General features: G+C 45.6%; 1 protein-coding gene across 1 annotated transcript in view; it reads left to right on the top strand.

The window, feature by feature from the left end:
• The first annotated feature begins 8,979 nt into the window (after positions 1 to 8,979).
• Positions 8,980 to 23,996, top strand: part of FAF1 (Fas associated factor 1) — a 188,509-nt gene continuing 173,492 nt past the window's right edge. The window contains exon 1 of the mRNA XM_077277215.1: positions 8,980 to 9,390. Within this exon, the coding sequence (XP_077133330.1) occupies positions 9,346 to 9,390 (45 nt within the window). The 5' untranslated portion in view covers positions 8,980 to 9,345. The remainder of the gene's footprint in view (positions 9,391 to 23,996) is intronic.

The following is a 23,996-nucleotide window of genomic DNA, read 5'->3' as shown; positions in this document are numbered from 1 at the left end:
CGCTCGGCTGGGCCAGCCTACGGAAGTCCGCCTAACTCCGGTGTCCCCTGCTTCCTCCATCCTGGCCGCGGCAGAGTGCGAGCTACAGGCACAGGGCCTGAGGATCCTGCCGGAGGCAGAACATCTGCGGCGCCTGATGACGGCGTGGAGGAATAGACCCCAACCTGCGGTCCAGATTGACCTGACGGATGCTGAGGAGGTTCCCCCGTCACACTGGGGTGTGGTGGTGTTCTTCAACTCCCGGGAAGGACGGGGAGTTATACAAGAAATTGGAGAGCCACTGCGGGTCCGTGTGGATCGGGAAGAGGTGGAACCCTGTGGGGGAAGGTACAGTCACGCCCTGGAGCCCGGAGACGCGGTAACTTACACCCGTGGAGGAGGGAGGTTGGCTGGATAGCTTGGGGTGTCCAGTGGTGCGTCTGTTGTGAATTTGGATTCTGGGCTCCCCCGGTGGCTACTGGTGGAATTGAACTGGTGTCTTCATCTTCTCTGTTCACCTGTTCCCATCAAGATGTGGGAGTCGCTATATAACCTTGCTGCTCTGTTAGTTGCTTGCCGGTCAACAATGTTATCAGAAGCCTCTCTGTGCTTGTTCCTGCTCCTAGACAACTACTAGATAAGTTGGACTCTTGTCCATGTTTGTTTTTGCATTTTGTTCCAGTTCACAGCTGTAGTTTCGTTACTGTGTCTGGAAAGCTCTTGTGAACGGGAATTGCCACTCTGGTGTTATGAGTTAATGCCAGAGTTTTAAAGTAATTTCTGGATGGTGTTTTTGATAGGGTTTTCAGCTGACCATGAAAGTGTCCTTTCTGTCTTCTGCTATGTAGTAAGTGGACCTCAAATTTGCTAAACCTATTTTCATACTACGTTTGTTATTTCATCTCAACTCACCGCCAATACATGTGGGGGGGCCTCTGTCTCCTTTCGGGGTATTTCTCTAGAGGTGAGCTAGGACTAATATTTTCCTCTGCTAGCTTTATTTAGTCCTCCGGCTGGGCTGGGCATCTAGAATCAACGTAGGCATGCTACCCGGCCACTGCTAGTTGTGCGTTAGGTTTAGTTCATGGTCAGCTCAGTTCCCATCTTCCAAGAGCTAGTTCCTATATATGCTTATGCTATGTTCTCTTGCCATTGAGATCATGACAGTTTGACCGGCCCGCAAAGTGTTAATTGTTTGGGCTGAAGCAGGAGAAAAAGAAGTGTTGAAGGGAAATTTTTTTTTTTTTTTTTTTCCCCTCAGAGTTTTGCTGCCTAGCCCTTAATTGCTGTCTAGCTGCTTCTTACCTCCTCTTAACCCTTGAATGGCTCTGTGTCCACCTGTTTGTAATGGATCTTCAGAGTGTAACTGCAGGTTTGAATAATCTCGCCACGAAGGTACAAAATTTGCAAGATTTTGTTTGTCATGCACCTGTATCTGAGCCGAGAATTCCTTTGCCGGAATTTTTCTCGGGGAATAGATCCGGGTTTCAGAATTTTCGAAATAATTGCAAATTATTTTTGTCTCTGAAATCTCGCTCTGCCGGAGACCCTGCACAGCAGGTCAGGATTGTGATTTCCTTGCTCCGGGGCGACCCTCAAGACTGGGCTTTTTCATTGACACCAGGGGATCCTGCGTTGCTCAATGTGGATGCGTTTTTTCTGGCCTTGGGGTTGCTTTATGACGAACCTCATTTGGAGCTTCAGGCAGAAAAAACTTTGATGTCCCTATCTCAGGGGCAAGATGAAGCGGAAATTTACTGCCAAAGATTCCGTAAATGGTCTGTGCTTACTCAGTGGAATGAGTGCGCCCTGGCGGCGACTTTCAGAGAGGGTCTCTCTGATGCCATTAAGGATGTTATGGTGGGGTTCCCTGTGCCTGCGGGTCTGAATGAGTCCATGACAATGGCTATTCAGATCGATAGGCGTTTGCGGGAGCGCAAACCAGTGCACCATCTGGCGGTGTCCACTGAGAAGTCGCCAGAGAGTATGCAGTGTGATAGAATTCTGTCCCGAAGCGAGCGGCAGAATTTTAGACGGAAAAATGGGTTGTGTTTCTATTGTGGTGATTCTACTCATGTTATATCAGCATGCTCTAAGCGCACTAAAAAGCTTGGTAAATCTGTTTCCATTTGCACCTTACCGTCTAAATTTATTCTATCTGTGACCCTGATTTGCTCTTTGTCATCTATTACCACGGACGCCTATGTCGACTCTGGCGCCGCTTTGAGTCTTATGGATTGGTCCTTTGCCAAACGCTGTGGGTATGATTTAGAGCCTTTGGAGACTCCTATTCCTCTGAAGGGGATTGACTCCACCCCATTGGCTAATAATAAACCACAATACTGGACACAAGTAACTATGCGTATTAATCCGGATCACCAGGAGATTATTCGCTTTCTGGTGCTGTATAATCTACATGATGATTTGGTGCTAGGATTGCCTTGGCTGCAATCTCACAACCCAGTCCTCGACTGGAAAGCTATGTCTGTGTTGAGCTGGGGATGTAAGGGGGCTCATGGGGATGTACCTGTGGTTTCCATTTCATCATCCATTCCCTCTGAAATTCCTGAGTTCCTGTCTGACTATCGTGACGTCTTTGAAGAATCCAAGCTTGGTTCGTTACCTCCGCACCGAGAGTGCGATTGTGCCATAGATTTAATCCCGGGTAGTAAATACCCAAAGGGTCGTTTATTTAATCTGTCTGTGCCTGAACATGCTGCTATGCGAGAATATATAAAGGAGTCCTTGGAAAAGGGACATATTCGTCCATCGTCATCTCCCTTAGGAGCCGGTTTTTTCTTTGTGTCAAAAAAAGACGGCTCTTTGAGACCATGTATTGATTATCGGCTTTTGAATAAAATCACTGTTAAATATCAATACCCATTGCCGTTGCTGACTGATTTGTTTGCTCGCATAAAGGGGGCCAAGTGGTTCTCTAAGATTGACCTTCGTGGGGCGTATAATTTGGTGCGAATCAGGCAGGGGGATGAGTGGAAAACCGCATTTAATACGCCCGAGGGCCACTTTGAGTATTTGGTGATGCCTTTTGGTCTTTCTAATGCTCCGTCAGTTTTCCAGTCCTTTATGCATGATATTTTTCGCGATTATTTGGATAAATTTATGATTGTGTATCTGGATGATATTCTGATTTTTTCGGATGACTGGGACTCTCATGTCCAGCAAGTCAGGAGGGTTTTTCAGGTTTTGCGGTCTAATTCTTTGTGTGTGAAGGGTTCTAAGTGTGTTTTTGGGGTACAGAGGATTTCCTTTTTGGGATATATTTTTTCCCCCTCTTCCATTGAAATGGATCCTGTCAAGGTTCAAGCTATTTGTGATTGGACGCAGCCCTCTTCTCTTAAGAGTCTTCAGAAATTTTTGGGCTTTGCTAACTTTTATCGTCGATTTATTGCTGGTTTTTCGGATATTGCTAAGCCATTGACCGATTTGACTAAGAAGGGTGCTGATGTTGCTGATTGGTCCCCTGATGCTGTGGAGGCCTTTCGGGAGCTTAAGCGCCGTTTTTCCTCTGCCCCTGTGTTGCGTCAGCCTGATGTTGCTCTACCTTTTCAGGTTGAGGTCGACGCTTCTGAGATCGGAGCTGGGGCAGTGTTGTCGCAGAAAAGTTCTGACTGCTCCGTGATGAGGCCTTGTGCCTTCTTTTCCCGTAAATTTTCGCCCGCTGAGCGGAATTATGATGTTGGGAATCGGGAGCTTTTGGCCATGAAGTGGGCTTTTGAGGAGTGGCGCCATTGGCTTGAGGGGGCCAGACATCAGGTGGTGGTATTGACTGACCACAAAAATTTGATTTATCTTGAGACCGCCAGGCGCCTGAATCCTAGACAGGCGCGCTGGTCATTATTTTTCTCTCGGTTTAATTTTGTGGTGTCATACCTACCGGGTTCTAAGAATGTTAAGGCGGATGCCCTTTCTAGGAGTTTTGAGCCTGACTCGCCTGGTAACTCTGAGCCCACAGGTATCCTTAAGGATGGAGTGGTATTGTCAGCCGTTTCTCCAGACCTGCGGCGGGCCTTGCAGGAGTTTCAGGCGGAGAGACCTGATCGTTGCCCACCTGATAAACTGTTTGTTCCTGATGATTGGACCAGTAGAGTCATCTCTGAGGTTCATTCTTCTGCGTTGGCAGGTCATCCTGGCATTTTTGGTACCAGGGATTTGGTGGCAAGGTCCTTCTGGTGGCCTTCCCTGTCACGAGATGTGCGAGGCTTTGTGCAGTCTTGTGACGTTTGTGCTCGGGCCAAGCCTTGTTGTTCTCGGGCTAGTGGATTGTTGTTGCCCTTGCCTATTCCTAAGAGGCCTTGGACGCACATCTCGATGGATTTTATTTCAGATCTGCCTGTTTCTCAGAAGATGTCTGTCATCTGGGTGGTGTGTGACCGTTTTTCTAAGATGGTCCATTTGGTTCCTCTGCCCAAGTTACCTTCTTCTTCCGAGTTGGTTCCTCTGTTTTTTCAAAATGTTGTTCGTTTGCATGGTATTCCTGAGAATATCGTTTCTGACAGAGGGACCCAATTCGTGTCTAGATTTTGGCGGGCATTCTGTGCTAGGATGGGCATAGATTTATCTTTTTCGTCCGCTTTCCATCCTCAGACGAATGGCCAGACCGAGCGGATTAATCAGACCCTGGAGACATATCTGAGGTGTTTTGTGTCTGCTGACCAGGATGATTGGGTTGCTTTTTTGCCATTGGCGGAGTTCGCTCTCAATAATCGGGCCAGCTCTGCCACTTTGGTGTCCCCGTTTTTCTGTAATTCGGGGTTTCATCCTCGATTTTCCTCTGGTCAGGTGGAATCTTCGGATTGTCCTGGAGTGGATGCTGTGGTGGAGAGATTGCATCAGATCTGGGGGCAGGTGGTGGACAATTTGAGGTTGTCCCAGGAGAAGACTCAGCTTTTTGCCAACCGCCACCGTCGTGTTGGTCCTCGGCTTTCTGTTGGGGATTTGGTGTGGTTGTCTTCTCGTTTTGTCCCTATGAGGGTCTCTTCTCCTAAGTTTAAGCCTCGGTTTATCGGCCCGTATAAGATATTGGAGATTCTTAACCCTGTTTCCTTCCGTTTGGACCTCCCTGCATCCTTTTCTATTCATAACGTTTTTCATCGGTCATTATTGCGCAGGTATGAGGTACCGGTTGTGCCTTCCGTTGAGCCTCCTGCTCCGGTGTTGGTTGAGGGTGAGTTGGAGTACGTTGTGGAGAAAATCTTGGACTCTCGTGTTTCCAGACGGAGACTCCAGTATCTGGTCAAGTGGAAGGGATACGGCCAGGAGGATAATTCTTGGGTGAATGCATCTGATGTTCATGCCTCCGATCTGGTTCGTGCCTTTCATAGGGCCCATCCTGATCGCCCTGGTGGTTCTGGTGAGGGTTCGGTGCCCCCTCCTTGAGGGGGGGGTACTGTTGTGAATTTGGATTCTGGGCTCCCCCGGTGGCTACTGGTGGAATTGAACTGGTGTCTTCATCTTCTCTGTTCACCTGTTCCCATCAAGATGTGGGAGTCGCTATATAACCTTGCTGCTCTGTTAGTTGCTTGCCGGTCAACAATGTTATCAGAAGCCTCTCTGTGCTTGTTCCTGCTCCTAGACAACTACTAGATAAGTTGGACTCTTGTCCATGTTTGTTTTTGCATTTTGTTCCAGTTCACAGCTGTAGTTTCGTTACTGTGTCTGGAAAGCTCTTGTGAACGGGAATTGCCACTCTGGTGTTATAAGTTAATGCCAGAGTTTTAAAGTAATTTCTGGATGGTGTTTTTGATAGGGTTTTCAGCTGACCATGAAAGTGTCCTTTCTGTCTTCTGCTATGTAGTAAGTGGACCTCAAATTTGCTAAACCTATTTTCATACTACGTTTGTTATTTCATCTCAACTCACCGCCAATACATGTGGGGGGGCCTCTGTCTCCTTTCGGGGTATTTCTCTAGAGGTGAGCTAGGACTAATATTTTCCTCTGCTAGCTTTATTTAGTCCTCCGGCTGGGCTGGGCATCTAGAATCAACGTAGGCATGCTACCCGGCCACTGCTAGTTGTGCGTTAGGTTTAGTTCATGGTCAGCTCAGTTCCCATCTTCCAAGAGCTAGTTCCTATATATGCTTATGCTATGTTCTCTTGCCATTGAGATCATGACATGCGTCGCACTCCAGGCCGCTGCCGGGACATCGGAGGACGAGCCTCCTGCAGGGAAGATGCCGGAACCTGCCCCCGCGGAACCCCAGGGAATCCAGGCCGTGTAGCTACGGGTCATGCTCACCCACGAGTGAGGAGGGTGTCCCGATGAGGAATCCTGTCGTTGCTGAATCCAGAACCGATCCTTGTCACGCCACCACGACCCGTCTGCCAGGTGAGGCCCGGAAGGAGGCCGCCTCCTGCTCAGCCAGAAACTGAGTAAGCAAGAATGCTTCATCAATTGTATATAGTTAACTGTCCGTTCTTCTATGTGTCTTCTTGCTGCTACAACCCGGATGGGGTTAGTCGGTGAGTCCTCCTAGGAGCCATACAGAGATGGCTCGGTGATCCTGAACTGAGAGAAGGAAGATAAGTTCTATACTGTGTATAGTAGCAGAAAGGCAGTAGGCCCGGGCGGAAAGGGGCGGTCCTGCAATAGAACGAGAGGAAGTAGGCCTGGGGCAGATAGACAGGCGGTCCTGCAGATGTAAAGATGGAAAATGAAGGAAAAGTTGATTAGCCTTATAGTGTTTTATAAGAAGGTCTTTAGTGGATTCAGCGTGTACGTCCTTAAAGGCAAGGTTAAATTATTGTTCAAAAATTTGCATTTAGTAGAATACCCGGTTGGGTCAGAAAAGTTATTTATAGTATGTTATTTAAAGTATTTAACCATGTTTGTAACGTTCAAGTGTCCTCACCTCCCATAAAGGGAAGCTCTGTTCAAATCTGCTTATTGTTATTGCATTTCAAAATTGTATGTCTTTTTGCTGACATGTATTGTTGTTTTCTTCCCAGTCCAGGAGTACTGGATTTAACCGGGGGGGAGTGCAGTGCCCCAGAGTCCTGGTCGTTGCAGTACTGATGCTCCGCCGCTAAGGGGGGCTATGGTACGTCTGATGGCACTGAAGGAGTTCACCTGACCAGGTATCACAGACACCAATACACTTCACAGTCTGGCCTCCAGGGGGAGCTAAAGGTGCTATGTACTAGGCCACTCCTCACACTCTGGTAAAACTGGGGGTTGGACAGGAAGACAGGGAGAGAAGTAACTGGGAAGAGCTAGAGAGAGGACCTGTCAGGGATGGGATCCTGGCAGACTCCTAAGAGAACAACGCAACAAGTGAGCAACGGGAATACAGCAAAGAGGCAATAGGACCAGAAGGAGTCGTGCTGAAAGATCGAGGCAACATCCTTCTGAGGCGCAAACAGTCGATGGCCGGAACGCCGAGAAAGTAAGAGACTTTAAGCATTACTTCAAACCACGGCAGGACAGCCAATTATAGGTTGGCTGCCTCACTTAAACACCTAAGCAGACAACGGAGGCAGCTGTGGGAGAGGGGCGACTCTAGAGTCCCGGAAGAACTCCAGGCCTACCCCGTCATACGGGTGCGTCCTACCATATCATCTGGGGGACGGAGAGAGAACGAACATCAGAGGCAGACAGAATCAGTTGTGAGGACTATCCCGGGGTGCTCATTATTACTTTTTTTTTTCAAAAATGTAGCATGTGCATTTTTATTGTTTTTTTTTCATGGAATAACCTGCAAAAACATGAAAAATACTTGAAATTCATGGCGCGCTTTAAAAAAGTTTAACTCCTTCCAGAGAGCTGATGTACATGGACGTCACACGTAGGGTGCGGGTGTTTGGAGCTGGCATCTGCTTCTAAGGCTGGGGTCACACTTGTGAGTGTGATGAGAGAAACTCGCGCATCAATACCTGGCACTGACGCCGGCTCTCGGGACTGGGGTGTGCGGCTGTATGTATTTTTATGCAGCAGAACGCTGCGGTCCCGAGTGCCGGCGGCAGTGCCAGGTATTGATGTGAGAGACTTGTGTGACCTCGGCCTAACAGCTGAGCTTCGATTGCTGCCGTTTATCCATTTAATGCCACTGTCAGTCAAGGGACATTTAAATAGATCAACTGCGTAACGCAATCGCTCTGGCGACCATTTCTATGCAGGTGTTCAGCTAAAAAAATGAAGTAAAAATTAACACTTACAAAAATAGACAAAAATGAAAAAAAAAAGTATATGTATATATATATATATATATATATATATATATATATGTGTGTGTGTGTAAATCAACAATTAAAAAATAAAGTAAAACATAAAAAAAAAATTGGCGGATTGTCGTGTTTGTTAAGGGCTGATATGTTAAAATATAAAATTAATTAACTGAAAAAAAAATAAATACAAAATAAAAAAAATGCCGGAATTGCAGTTTTCACAAAAAAATGCAATAAAAAGTGATCAAAGTGTGGCCTATACTCCAAAATGGTTTCAGTAAAAACTACAGCTTATCCCGCAGAAAAGAAGACCTCACCCAGCTCCATCGACAAAAAGATAAAAAAAAGTTACGGGTCTCAGAAAATGGCGACACTATTTTATTTTTTTTTTAAACAAATTTCAGAATTTTTTGACCACTAAAATATATGTAAAAAAAAACTACACGAGTTTGGTGTCGCCGTAGTCGTACCTGGAGCATTGTGTTACCAAGTTACTTTTACCTCATAAAAAAACACAGTAAAAACGAAACCCCCAAAAATATAAATATATATAAAATATATAAAGAAAAAAATAAATATATAAAGATAAATAAAACCCCTCAAAAATAATGAGGATATGTGTGTTTTTTTTTACTATTTACCCTATTTGGATTTTTTCCCTGTTTTTCAGTAATATGGCTGCTGTCATTCAACACTACAGCTTGTCTCGCAAAAAAAACAGCGCTCATAAGGCAAAAACATGGTAAAAAATGGAAGAGAAAAAAACAAAAATGACCACGGGGGAAGGGGATAAAAGGAATGAGATGTTTTTCTGTGACATAAGCAGCCGCAGCTCGGTGCACAGGATGGCGGCAGTGCAGGGCAGGAGACAGCGGCTCTTGTTACCATGGTGATAGATGCAGCCAGGATGGAACGCAACACGTGACCGCAGCGGCCGCAAAGCGCCCTCCTTGTCAGTACGACAGTAGTGACGAGCAAAATGTGCGACAGCGCCGTGAGGCGGCGGAGAGAGAGAGGAGACAGCGGTTGTTAGCGGAGACAGAGAGCAGCAGGCCCCGGATCTGGAGAGCAGGACTGTCTCCGTCAGTAAATCCTCGCACAGGCCCCGAGGGGCCCCAGCCGGAGTTCATGACCTGCTAGCCGGGCTCCTTCACTGACACCCACAGAGCGGCTTCCCCGGGGTGACATGGCTTCCAACACGGACAGAGAGATGATCCTGGCGGACTTCCAGGTACAGGGCCTGGGGATGTCACCTCCGACCAGTCCCTGGTATAGGGGGACACATGGGGGGTTCAGCCTGTAGTCTGCATTGTTGTGGGGGGACAGACATGGTTAGTGTCGGGGTGGAGGGGACGTGCTGATCTCAGGGGTCCGCTAGTTATGAGGGGCGACATGGGGCAGGACGACACGGTGTGCGGGGACCGACATGTCCGCATGCGTTATAAGAATCGACTATTGTCTCACGTAAGCAGGCGGCCGACGAAGGAGCACAGTGCTGGTCTGTCGGGGCGAGGACCTGTCCTCTGTATTCATTATAATGGTTCACTGCTGATCACCTGTTACTGTGTGTAGGGGCAGAATAATCGGAATCCCGAGGGGCACATAGTATATTCGCCGTGTCACAGGCCAGTAAGCGAGAGCGGATCGCTGGTGAGTAGTCATTTAGTGGCCCATATTCAAGGGATATTAAGTAACCGTTCCTGAGATCAATGTTATCCTCTAAGAAGGGATGAGCGGACCCATGGATGGTTGGGTTCAAGCAAACTTGAGTCCAGAGTGCGGTTCAGGTGCCAGAACGCTACCTGAACCCAATAGACGTTAATGGTGACCCGAACTTTGGTGCTGTAAAATGGTCGTAGTAAGGGCTAGGGAGCTACAAAAGTCTCAGGCCCCCTCTCTGGTTCGCTCATCACTACCCCCAACCCTTTCTATATATGTCGGTAGTGTAGTTGTATTAATATACTCACCAATCGCCGTTTTCCCCGGTTTCCATCGCCTCTTATCGGTCACATGATCGCTCCTCTTCTGTGAGGGGTACCACAGGAACCGCAGTGTGGAGCGGTGCTACTTCCACCTATGTAAGCCTATGAGGCTTCAATGATTTCCATTGTGAAAGCGACTTCTGGTTCACACACATGTATGATCCGGAACATTTGTTTTGAAACCACTGTGATCCAGAGGATTGAAGCGACGCTAGAAACGGGGAAAGATGTTGATTGGTGAGTATTATAATACAGCCACATTACAGATGTATTTAGAAAGGTTTAGAGGATAACCTTTTTGTTAGGGCTACATGAGTCGTATGATAGGCAAGTCTCAAAAGTTGCTCAACAAAAAACTTGGGAAACTTGTTTGCGACTTACTGTTAAGCAATTATTTTATAACTCTGATTTTACTGTAAATAAAACAGTTATGTCACATGTTGCGTGCAATGTGCATTGATGCTTAGGGCAAATGTGCTGTGTGCAACTTGCACTGACGCCTATGGCAAATGTGCTGTGTGTGCGCAACTTGCACTGACGCCTATGGCAAATGTGCTGTGTGTGCGCAACTTGCACTGACGCCTATGGCAAATGTGCTGTGTGTGCGCAACTTGCACTGACACCTATGGCAAATGTGCTGTGTGTGCGCAACTTGCACTGACACCTATGGCAAATGTGCTGTGTGTGCGCAACTTGCACTGACACCTATGACAAATGTGCTGTGTGTGCGCAACTTGCACTGACACCTATGACAAATGTGCTGTGTGTGCGCAACTTGCACTGACACCTATGGCAAATGTGCAGTGTGGGCGCAACTTGCACTGACACCCTTGGCAAATGTGCTGTGTGTGCGCAACTTGCACTGACACCTATGGCTACTTTCACACTTCCATCTTTTTTCCTCCGTCGCAATCCGTCGTTATGGCAAAAAGATGGATCCTGCAAATGTGCCCGTAGGATCTGTTTTTTTGCCATACACTTTCATGGACGACGGATTGCGATGGATGAACACACAAAAAAAGTTTAATGTAACTTTTTTGTCCGTCGGAACCACCATTTTCGACCGCACATGCGTGGCTGGAACTCCGCCCCCTCCTCCCCGCTCATCACAATGGGCAGCGGATGCATTGTAAAACTGCATCCGCTGCCCACGTTGTGCTAAATTTAGCACAACGTCCGTCGGTACGTCGGGCCGACGGTTTGCGATGGCCCCGTACCGACAGAAGTGTGAAAGTAGCCTAAGGCAAATGTGCTGCTTGCGACCATTGACAGAAAACAGAAAATCCAATTCATTTGCAAACACTTGAGGCCCAACACCGTAGGAAATTATTACATCCAATGTTGAAAGTTGTGTAGCCCTATCCTAAAACAACTGCAAATCGGCTATATACAAGCTGATCCGCTCTCCTTTACTGGCCTATTTACAAAGTCTAAAAAACTTTTTCTGTGCACAGACCAATCATTCTGCCCCCCCATACAGTATCATGTTCTCAGCAGCTACTTTCCTGTTTATACAAGACGATGTTCTGATAACATGCCACCTTAAAAATTGGTTAACCTGGCAATCGGTGTGTTCGTTCTTCGAGTGATAACTAGTGTTATGTCACCAGTGATGAATGGGCCATTATGGCATGGATCAGTTCATATAAAAGGGGCATTAAAGACAGACCTATATAAAATGTGAGAGGGTTGAGGGTATACTATACAGACCTCACACTGGCCTAGGAGTGCTGTAAGCCTCTGTTCCAATACGCAAGCATCACGTCTGGTGCTGAGACTGACCGATGTCCCCTCCATAGGTGAAGCCCGCTCATCCAATCAGCTAATGGTGCTTTTAAACAGGGCATTTGTACGAATGTTCATTCCTGATCGTAAACTTGCACAGCGATCTCTATAATGAATATTTTTAAGTTGTACATACAATTTCTTTGGTCATCCTGAGGAGAGGTGGATGCTGTCAATGGTGAAAGGAAATGGGAGACGAGCGATCATACGAATGATTGTTCATAATAATGAGGGGGTGCTGACGTCAGACCCCTGAATCAGCTGAAATCAATGACCACTTGTACGAAGGAAAAGCCAAAGACTGAAACCATGTGGAGACCTAACTTTATCACAGCTGAGAGTTTGCTTCAGTGTTTGCAGTCTGGCCTCCCTATCAGTCACCAGCACTAATCTCTCTTCTGTCTTTATGGCTTGCTCCTGTGTCTGCTGCCCTGCGCTGCAGCTCTGTTTGGTTAGAGGGGTTGTCCAAAAAAATGAAAACGCTGGACACAAGCAACACAATGTGTAAAATAATGACTCCCATATAGTCTCCCTTTTACTCCCAGCCGTTCCGTCAGTGTGTCCCCATATACCGCTGCAGCTGGTGACTGGCTGCAGATGTTCCGTGAGGTGTTCAGGCTCGAAAGACGAGCAGGTAGCATCAGGGACACGGCAAAGGAACGGCCACAGGTAAAAGAATGAGAATACTATTTCATTATTTAAATGTGTTGCTGCTTTTGTGCTATTTCATTTAGCTCTTTAAATGGTTTAGCTTTCATGCGATGGTAAATACATTACATTTACACCTCGTATAAACGTATTTTAATAGGGGAGGATTCCAATTGTGACATAATAAAGTATTTTAGAGGACATTATCTACATCCCCCAAAAAACGTTAAAGGGATTGTACCAAGTATATGTGTTATTCATTATTAATAGGATAGGGAATAGCTTATTGATCGCTGCGGATGGGTACCATTGGGACCACAACCGATCCTGAGGGTGAGGGTGTGCACCTTTGCTCTGTTCTTTGTCTATGGGGCTGCTGGAGACAGGGGACTGCTTTAATGGGTTTTCTTCCGCAGTCCCATAGAGAATCACTGAGGTAGAGCTGCATTCTCTGGATCGGTGGTGGTCTAAATGGCATGAACCGTAGCCAATAATAAGTTACCTCCGTGTCCTATCCATAGGGAAAAACGAACATTCTTGGTACAATCCCTTAACTCGGTGCTCACACAGTTGTTCACAGCATGTTTTTTTTTTTTTTTTTGCAAAACGAAGACACTTCCTGCAACTTTTTTAAATATCTGCAACAAAAATCAATTTGATTCCAATATGAGAATGTGCCCGAACATGTATTCAATGTTGTGAGAATATCCTTTTATTACTTTGCATGATTGCAATGATTTCCACTTTGCATGTGACTCAATATTGCCCACTTTGCACTGTCATAGAAATGAATAGGAATTGTTTTAATTTACAGACACAAATTTGCCATTGATTTCTATGAGTGAGTGTAACACAAGGGAAAAGATTAGGTGAGAACTCAAGAAAGCAGCATGTGGCTCGTTAGGAAATAGCCAAGGCTTCCATCAGGCTTTCATCATTGAATTTTTTTTAAATAAGCAAATATTAAAAAAAAGCACAAAACAGTAAAGCTGGTTAAAGACCTATTTGTACTCTTCACAAGTCTATATATATATGCAGTGGATTGTATAATATATTGCTTAGAGATTGATACACATTATCCATGAACCACTCCCCTTGAGAAAGCTTGTGAGCGAAACGCGCGTCGGTGATGTCTGTGACTTGCCACATCATACCATGAGTAAGAAGCACTGATCTTGCAACAACTTCACCTGTATGACCCAATTGGACAGTCTTTATAACTCACTTCAGACACACTCCGGATATGTCCTCTGGCAACTACATTGTTTATGGTGGTCTGCATTTGGTCTGATGTGGCACTATTGCCTTATGTTATACTTTTGACTCGTCACCACCTCATTTCTCCATACTTGATATATCCTCCTTATTAGAAACCTCATGCATTTGTCCTCTTTTTTCCAATGATATGTGGTTTTAATTTATGTTCAATACACTTTATTGATTTTATATTTTGTGTGTTTCATGGATACTTTGTATCCATCTAAAGGCAATTTGTTGAATTTTTTAATGGCCCTCCTCCTCCACCTGTATTGTAGTCATGGGCGGCTGTGATTTTCTCGCTTCCATAGAGTATATCTATAAGCGGCAGCAGTTCATTCTTTTATATTTCCTGTTGGGTTGTACTTTCATTTCTATTGTCTGATTGTTGGAAAGTACTGAGAAAGTCTTGGATTTGCTGTTCTTAAAGGGTTTTTCCTATCTCAGCCTTTCAAGGCTGCGACAAATGTCTCCACTGGGGTTACAGAAGAGGAATTAGGCGAGAGTAACTTGACTGCAATGGGTCCGTAACTCCTATAGAAATGAATGTAACGTTTCACCTCTGCTGGGCTGAATCTGTAAATCCCATCCTTTTCTATGGGGGTTATGGAACCAGCTTATCTCAGATGATTACATTGCTCCATCTCCAGTGCACGGAGTTATTCCCCATTCACCCATAATATGCTGCAATAAGAATAACCCTTAAAACTGGTTGTCCATCAATATCTGATCGAAGCGGGTCTGACACACGACAGTCGATTGTAAGCACTGATTGGAGTCCAGCACAGGGACGTACATTGGGCAGTGGCTGCTGTTAAAAATATGAGGCGTCTTATCTTCGGCCCATGAACCCTACTGTGTTAAGAGTACACAACACGTTCTACAACATGTCTGAATTTTTCCGAAAGTTTACTCAGTAGAGATGTCGGAATTGCTTCACAGGATCCTCATGCAGCGGGCATGTCAGTATTGTGAGTCCTGCAAACCTCCTCCTACCTGATGGCATCCATGGCTCCTCTGTTGATTAGCTGGCCTGGCGTGCCAGCATAGTTGCAGTGTGATTCACGCAGGACATCGTGCCAGGCCGGCTAATCAAAAGAGGAGCCATGGATGCCATCAGGTAATAAGAGGAAATTCTCTGTGCTTCATCCAGCAGCCTCAGATTACTGACCTGGCCGCTGTAACTGAGAATCGATTCACTCATCTCTAGTAGTTACCCTATAAAAAGGCTATTAGAAGACTTTCTGAGAAATGAAAATGAAATAAAGATGCTTGGAATAACCCCTTTAAGGAACACTGTTAAATAGGAATTTCATAGGTGTTCTCTGGGGAAGCCCCTCTATACCTTATAGGAGCAAAGGGGGCAGCAGCTGTCAGACCCTTACTGCATAGGTAACTGTGTTGGGAAGGAGAATATCATGAGGGGGGCAGAGTGATCCCACCTGTCTCTCGCCTGCCTGCCTCTCATGTTGCCTGCCTGTCTGCCTCTCGTGTTGCCTGCCTCTCGTGTTGCCTGCCTCTCGTGTTGCCTGCCTCTCGTGTTGCCTGCCTCTCGTGTTGCCTGCCTCTCGTGTTGCCTGCCTCTCGTGTTGCCTGCCTGCCTGCCTCCCTCTGGTGTTGCCTGCCTGCCTGCCTCTGGTGTTGCCTGCCTGCTTGCCTCTGGTGTTGCCTGCCTGCTTGCCTCTGGTGTTGCCTGCCTGCTTGCCTCTGGTGTTGCCTGCCTGCTTGCCTCTGGTGTTGCCTGCCTGCCTCTGGTGTTGCCTGCCTGCCTGCCTGCCTCTGGTGTTGCCTGCCTGCCTGCCTGCCTCTGGTGTTGCCTGCCTGCCTGCCTCTGGTGTTGCCTGCCTGCCTGCCTCTGGTGTTGCCTGCCTGCCTGCCTCTGGTGTTGCCTGCCTGCCTGCCTCTGGTGTTGCCTGCCTGCCTGTTTGACATGCTCAGTCCCCGTGTTGTGCACCTGCTTCATACCCGTGGATGAGCTGACTCGCACCAGTTATTGCTGTGACTCAGCTCGCTGTTCCCATGAGTAAGCAGATCACAGCCTCATTTTCTGTCTCTTTCGTGAACAGCTGCCGCTCCCTTTTCTTTTGTTCGTCCTGGTTCTCGATGATCTGGGCAGAGGCGATTCACTTACTAGTGAGGATTTCTCGCTGCTTTTTCAGCCTTCTTTCTCATATGACTGTATCAGCAGCTCTGTATCTTTTTTACTGTGTTATATTCTTTTTTTTTTTTTTTGCCCGTCTTTGTAATGCTTTCTCCAGTACAACTCCGCTCTCAATTTACTTTCAAAGTGAGCCATTGTAAATAAGCAAAGCTGCAGTGCAAAGCATGGGGGAGGGACAGAGCAGCCAATGGATATCAGACAGCTTCAGACCTTTGATAACGTAATAACGCTGCAGTCACTGGTCGTATATATTTTTTTTCTAAAGTGGTTATTCCTCTCCTGATTTTTTTTATTTTTTTTTCACACAGACTTGTAGGATTTATGGCCCAGAAAAATGTATTCTATAACTTCCAGTGGAAATTCCCCTGTCTGCTCTGTATGTGGCGGTACAGGCAGATATCCCGCTGATTTATTCATATAGACGTCAGTAATCTGCACATATGTCTTTAGGTTTCCAGTCAGTAAACACTTCCTGATGATTTGTACACAAGAGAGACCAAAATATCTCCGGCACCTGCAGCTCCGTAAACTGTGCTGATTTCCATCCACCTACCCCACTGCCCGCTCCCAGCAAACTCCTTCCAGATGTGTGAATTGCTGCCAAAAAGCTAAGGAGTTTGTATAAGTCTTGTCACATGCCGTGTTTTATACCATGAGGTTCATAATTACCATTCTCCTCCTCTGGAGGCCGCTCTGAGGTTCATAATTTCCATTCTCTGGAGGCTGTTCTTATATCCATAGTTACCGTACTCTCCTCTGGAGGCCGATCTTAGGTTCATAGTTACCATATTTTTCTCTGGAGGCCCCTCTCGGGTTCATAGTTACCGTACTCTTCTCTAGAGGCCGCTCTTAGGTTCATAGTTACTGTACTCTCCTCTGGAGGCCGCTCTAAGGTTCATAGTTACTGTACTCTCCTCTGGAGGCCGCTCTAAGGTTCATAGTTACCGTACTCTCCTCTGGAGGCCGCTCTAAGGTTCATAGTTACTGTACTCTCCTCTGGAGGCCGCTCTAAGGTTCATAGTTACCGTACTCTCCTCTGGAGGCCGCTCTAAGGTTCATAGTTACTGTACTCTCCTCTGGACAGAATACCTCCATAATATAGCCTGCAGTGGAACATCTATTAAATCAGAGGCACTGTACGAGTCCATTAGGCTAAGTGCATGCTGCATTAGTGCCCACTTGTATACACCACAGTCTGTATGAAAGTATTAAAGATGAGCTGATGGAAGCTCACAACCCCTGCCCAGGTCAGTGCTTCCTGGCCATGGACAGGAGCTGCACAAATTTTCTGATCTTCCGGGAGCCTCCTTCAACATTTTTATGCTCTTAATATATTACAATCATCATCATCATACAGCACTGCGTACTTACAATTTCTCATTTTGCCTTTCTACCCAGATGATTCTTCTCTTTTCCATTAGGTCTATAACAAGACGTGATTAAAAACAGACTAGCTAAATCCTTCCAAGCTCTATATAGAAACAGGTGGTAAATGTTCTCTGCATGAGTCATAAGTCACTGCAAGGTTCCCTGGTAGGGGGAAGTAGTGAGCAGCTGGACCATAAATGTAGGGACAAGAGACTTTCTGTTTCTACATAAAGCAGAGAACAGAGGAGAATTAGCTGGGTAGAAAGGCAAAATGAGCAATTGTAAGTGCACCGTGCTGTATAATATGATGACTGCACTATATTAAGAGAATAAAAACTTTGATAGGAGGAGGAGGGCCTTTTTAAACATGATTGATCCTTTGCTCTCTTTTTGGTAGATGCATGTAACTAGTGATGTCTGGATGTGACTTCTCTATAATAGAATGATTGTACATGTGTATCATGGAGTCTGTGATCAGCATATAACACGGCGTAAAACGCTAAAATAACTACTCCCCAAGTACACAATTAAAAGTGGGTCATATAGAGGCGACTGGTTTTACTGTGCCGTCATATTTGGTAATTGTAGCCTAGATCTGAGTCATTGATGTCTCTCTCCTCCGTACAGTAATTTACTAATTGTAGCATTACCCGATCAGACCACATTCCGGCCGCTCACGTCGGCCGCCTGTTTATTAATTACCTAGAAGGTGCTGGTGCCGTCTTTGGTATTCGTTATACGTTCTTCGTCCAGTCTCATTCTTCAGTGACCTCTCATGTCGAGTAGGTGCCAATCGATGTGCAGGACCCGGCCCATCAGACACCGTCTCTTACCTTGCTGTACCTGCGGCTCTACTTTTGATTAGCTGGACTGACGTGTTGCTCTGCAATGATGCAGCTAATCATAAGAGGAGTCGGGGATGCCACCGGGTAAGAGAAGGTTCTCCGACTCCAATCCAGGAGCCAATGATTATTGTCGTGGCTGGTGGTCCGCTCCTGCCAGTCATTTTGCACCAACTCTATCTCCATATGTTACCAGGCTGTCACACGGGAGCGGTACTCAGGAAAATCTGGGTGTGCGGGTGGGGTGGTCTGGAGACATTTGCTTTTTTTTTCCAACCGTCAGTGATGGATGCCTGATCATCAGATATCATATTAACTGATGGAAATCGCCATGTTTTTCTTATAAAGGGAGTTTTCCTAATTGGTTTTCTTTGCATAAGTCTTAAATTGTTTTTCAGGTCCTGGGCCCACATTGGCTCCGGAGCAGAGCACTGCAAACTTCTAAACATCTACCGGCATCCTGGGCGCCTCTTCTAATTAGTAGGCCCCATAATGATGATGATGATCCGTCATGACTTTGCATAGGGTCTACTAATCAGAAGAGGCAGCCAGGGTGCTGGCAGGTAATAGGAAGTTTGTAAGGCTGTGATCCAGCTGCCAACATGGGCCCTGGCACTGGACTTTTGCTCGACTCTACTTAGTCTTTGGCTGGCTATGTTGTTTTACAGTTCAGTATAGGGCTATCCTTAGCTTTGGTCATCAATGTCCTATAGGTGGGGGTCCTCCACCTGGCAATCTTACCCATCATCTATTGTAATCAATACCCGAGAGGCGATTAAAGCTTTGAATACTGAAGTTTAGCTCCTCTTGAAGTGAATAGGAGCTGAGCTGCAGTACCAAGGAGAGGCCATTACACGTTGTGCGGCGCTGTGGTGTCCCAGCTCTATACATTATTCCTATCTGACCACTGCCAGAGCTGGAATCAGCTGATTGATGATGATGTCGGGTGTTGGACCCCCGCCAATATGATAATTATGACCTAAGTAGCGGAAAACCCTTTAATGCAATGACCAGGCTTCATGTAAGTGATGCCGGCCGTACCCGGTCAGGTCTTATTACTGTAGACTAGAGAGAACCTGTTAGGGTATGTGCACTCGTCAGGATTTCTTGCAGAAATTTTCCTAACAAAAAAACGTTTTTTGATGCGTTTTTTCCCAGATGCATAGAATCGCGGGAAAAACGCAGAAAAACCGCAAAATTAATGAACATGCTCATTTTTTTACCGCGATGTGCACAAAACATGCAGAATGCATTCTAAATGATAGAATGCATAATGCATGCGTTTTTAATGAGTTTTTATAGCGTTTTTAGCGCGAAAAAACGTGAAAAAACCTGAACGTGTGCACATGGCCTTAATAGCGTCTTACAATATTGGTGGCAGAGAAGCTTTTCTTCGATTTCTGGGTTTTACCCTTCCTCTGCTATTCCTCCTGGAATTGTGTGAATTGGCTAACAACTCGGCATCCCTATAGGTTGTGTCCCTACACAGTGCCTGTGTCTGATGTGGCCTGGCCAATTTATGTATATATTTCCAGGAGGAATAACCGAGGAACAGTAGAACATAAAGTCTTAGAAAAAAGCTGCTCCAGAATATGTAGAATGTAAGCACACGTGGCAGGATAGCCGGCCGGTCCTCTTTCCATCGGAGCTGCCTGTTCACCGTACAGCATAGATTTCTCATGCACCCACCAAACACTGACGTGTGGATCAGGGAGCTTTGAAATACTAAACAAAATTCTGGCTTTATTGGAAATATGGTCAAATTATAGCTACAAACCCCTTATAAAACAATGACTTCATACTGGATATTTCCCATGATGTTTAAAGGGGTTTTCCAGGCAGCTGGGTTTTCACTGTGACTCCAGAGCTGAGATCCTGCCGTCACAGATGTCTATGGCCCATGTGTGTTAAATGTGAATTTCCATTCTTAACCCTTTTACAATCAGGGCGAGTCTGTGTGCGCCGGCCCCGTACGGCTCCATTACAGTCCTGTAATTACTTAGACGCTGTACCTGACCTACAAGAGATTTCCTGTGTATCATGGCCTCTGATTGAGCACTCTGTAATTTTAGTTTTTGTTATGATCCTTTAAAACTATGTCACCAGAATTTCCCAATAGATAGATCTCTAGGGCCTGATGAGGCTGGTGAACTTACTTCAGAATCCCACACTTAAAATGACGGTATAAACGCTCATTTTACTAGCAAGTGGAAAACTTTTATACAAGCCTGTGCAGCTATTGTGACATGGATTTTCACAGTAAGTACACCTGCCTCATCCAGTTTAAGATATCCATTTATTAAGTATGCAGCTTATTCTCATTCTATCTCCTTTGAGGGGCTCTGAGTAAAAAACAAAAAAAACAAAACACCCCCTCCCCCTCATCTTCCGAACAGCCGCTATTTCACCCTTTGTCAGTCTCCTGACATTAGCATGCGGCTGGGAGCGTCATGTTACCGCTGCAGGCAGTCAGTGACCTCTGACGGAAAGAAAGTGTTCAGGCAGTATGACAAGATAGATGCTGTCTGTCTGCCATCTGTTACCTGGAAGCTATAAATAAAAAATAAATAAATAAAAATATACAAGTGCTTCTCAGTAAATTAGAAAATCATCAAAAAGTTAATTTATTTTCGTTCTTCAATACAAAAAGTGAAACTCGCATATTATATAGGAGTCATTACAAAGAGAGTGATCTATTTCGCATGTTTATTTCTGTTAATGTTGATGATTATGGCTTACAGCCAATGAAAATCCAGAAGTCATTATCTCAGTAAATTAGAATACTTTATAACACCAGCTGGAAAAATGATTTTAAAATCCGAAATGTTGTCCTACTGAAATGTATGTTCAGTAAATGCACTCAATAGTTGGTCGGGGCTCCTTTTGCATCAATTACTGCATCAATGCGGTGTGGCATGGAGGCGATCTGTTGTGGATTCTGTTTTTGGGCTCCCTCTGGTGGTTACAACTGGTACTGGGTGACTTTGGTGGGTTGCGGTCTCTGGTTTCCACCTGTCCATCAGAGGCTGGGTGTTTCCTATTTAACCTGGCTTTCCTGTCATTCCCTTGCCGGCTATCAATGTATCAGTGTGTCTCTGTTACCTTTGCTACCTGCTCCTAGGCCTTCAAGACAAGCTAAGTCTGGATTTCCCTGTTTCATGTTTGCTTTCATGTTTTTAGTCCAGCTTGCAGATATGTAATTCTCTGCTGCTGGTTGCTCTAGTGGGCTGAAATTACCACTCATGTGCCATGAGTTGGCGCATGAGTTCAAGTAATTTCAGGATGGTATTTTGAAGGGTTTTAAGCTGACCGCGCAGTTCACCTTTTGTATCCTCTGCTATCTAGCTTAAGCGGGCCTCATTTTGCTGAATCTGTTTTCATTACTACGTTTGTGCCTTCCTCTCATTTCACCGTCATTATATGTGGGGGTCTGCTATTTCTGTGGGAATATTTCTCTGGAGGCAAGATAGGTCTGTGATTCTTCTGATAGGGGTAGCTAGATCTCCGGCTGGCGCGAGACGTCTAGAGTCCCCCAGGAATGTTCCCCGGCTGCTGTTAGTTGAGTGTTGAGGTTCAGGATCGCGGTCAGCTCAGGTTCCATCACCCTAGAGCTCGTCCTGTTTTTGCCCGTGTTATGTGTTTAATTCCCTGCCATTGGGAACATGACAGTATAGCCGGCCCACAAAGTGTTAATTGTTTGGGCTGAAGCAGGAGAAAAAGAAGTGTTGAAGGGAAATTTTTTTTTTTTTTTTTTTTTTCTTCCCTCAGGGTTTTGCTGCCTAGCCCTTAATTGCTGTCTAGCTGCTTCTTACCTCCTCTTAACCCTTGAATGGCTCTGACCTTAGCTGTTTAACATGGATGTCCAGAGTTTGGCTTCCAGCCTGAATAATCTTGCTGCAAAAGTTCAAAACATACAGGATTTTGTTGTTCACACTCCTATGTCTGAACCTAGAATTCCTATTCCAGAGTTTTTTTCTGGAGATAGATCTACCTTCCTGAATTTCAGGAACAATTGCAAATTGTTTCTTTCTTTGAAATCTCGCTCCTCTGGAGACCCTGTTCAGCAGGTCAAGATTGTAATATCTTTCCTGCGGGGCGACCCTCAGAATTGGGCATTTGCATTGGCACCAGGGGATCCTGCATTGCTCAGTGTGGATGTGTTTTTTCTGGCACTGGGATTGCTCTATGAGGAACCTAACCTGGAGATTCAGGCTGAAAAGGCTTTATTAGCCCTCTCTCAGGGGCATGATGAAGCGGAAGTATATTGTCAAAAATTTCGGAAATGGTCGGTGCTTACTCAGTGGAATGAGTGCCCCCTGGCTGCAAACTTCAGAGATGGTCTTTCTGAGGCCATTAAGGATATTATGGTGGGGTTCCCTGCGCCTACAGGTCTGAATGAGTCTATGGCTATGGCCATTCAGATTGATCGGCGTTTACGGGAGCGCAAACCTGTGCACCAGTTGACGGTGTCTTCTGAACAGGCACCTGAGACTATGCAATGTGATAGAATTCAGTCCAGAAGTGAACGGCAAAATTATAGGCGGAAAAATGGATTGTGTTTTTATTGTGGTGATTCAGCTCATGTTATATCAGCATGCTCTAAACGCACAAAAAAGGTTGATAAATCTTTTGCCATTAGTACTCTGCAGTCTAAGTTCATTTTGTCTGTAACTCTGATTTGTTCACTGTCATCCATTTCCGTCGATGCCTATGTGGATTCAGGCGCTGCCCTGAGTCTTATGGATTGGTCATTTGCCAAACGCTGCGGTTTTAGTCTGGAGCCTCTGGAAGTTCCTATTCCTTTGAAGGGAATTGACTCTACACCATTGGCTATGAATAAACCGCAGTACTGGACACAAGTGACCATGCGCATGACTCCCGTTCATCAGGAGGTGATTCGCTTCCTTGTACTGTATAATTTACATGATGTACTAGTGCTTGGTCTGCCATGGTTACAAACTCATAATCCAGTCCTGGATTGGAAAACAATGTCTGTGTTAAGCTGGGGATGTCAGGGGGTTCATGATGATGCACCTCTGATTTCAATCGCTTCATCTACTCCTTCTGAGGTCCCTGCGTTTTTGTCTGACTATCGGGATGTTTTTGAGGAGCCTAAGCTCAATTCGCTCCCTCCTCATAGGGATTGTGACTGTGCTATAGAATTAATTCCTGGCAGTAAGTTCCCTAAGGGTCGTTTATTTAATCTGTCAGTGCCAGAGCATACTGCTATGCGGAATTACGGTATATTAAGGAGTCCTTGGAAAAGGGACATATTCGTCCATCTTTGTCCCCTCTGGGAGCAGGTTTTTTTTTCGTGGCTAAAAAAGATGGCTCCCTGAGGCCTTGTATAGATTATCGCCTTCTGAATAAGATTACAGTCAAATATCAGTATCCATTGCCATTATTGACTGATTTGTTTGCTCGCATTAAGGGGGCTAGGTGGTTCACTAAGATAGATCTTCGCGGTGCGTATAATCTTGTGCGGATAAAGCAGGGTGATGAGTGGAAAACTGCATTTAATACGCCTGAGGGCCATTTTGAGTATTTGGTAATGCCTTTTGGACTTTCTAATGCTCCTTCAGTCTTTCAGTCCTTTATGTACAATATTTTCCGTGAATATCTGGATAAGTTTATGATTGTGTATTTGGATGATATTTTGGTGTTTTCTGATGACTGGGAGTCTCATGTTCTACAGGTCAGGAAGGTATTTCAAGTCCTGCGGGCCAATTCTCTGTTTGTGAAGGGCTCAAAATGTCTCTTCGGAGTCCAGAAGATTTCTTTTTTGGGGTACATT

The sequence above is a fragment of the Ranitomeya variabilis genome, chromosome 8 (genome assembly GCF_051348905.1).
Source record: "Ranitomeya variabilis isolate aRanVar5 chromosome 8, aRanVar5.hap1, whole genome shotgun sequence".
Lineage (NCBI taxonomy): Eukaryota > Metazoa > Chordata > Amphibia > Anura > Dendrobatidae > Ranitomeya > Ranitomeya variabilis.
This window is presented reverse-complemented; position numbering and strand designations above follow the sequence as displayed.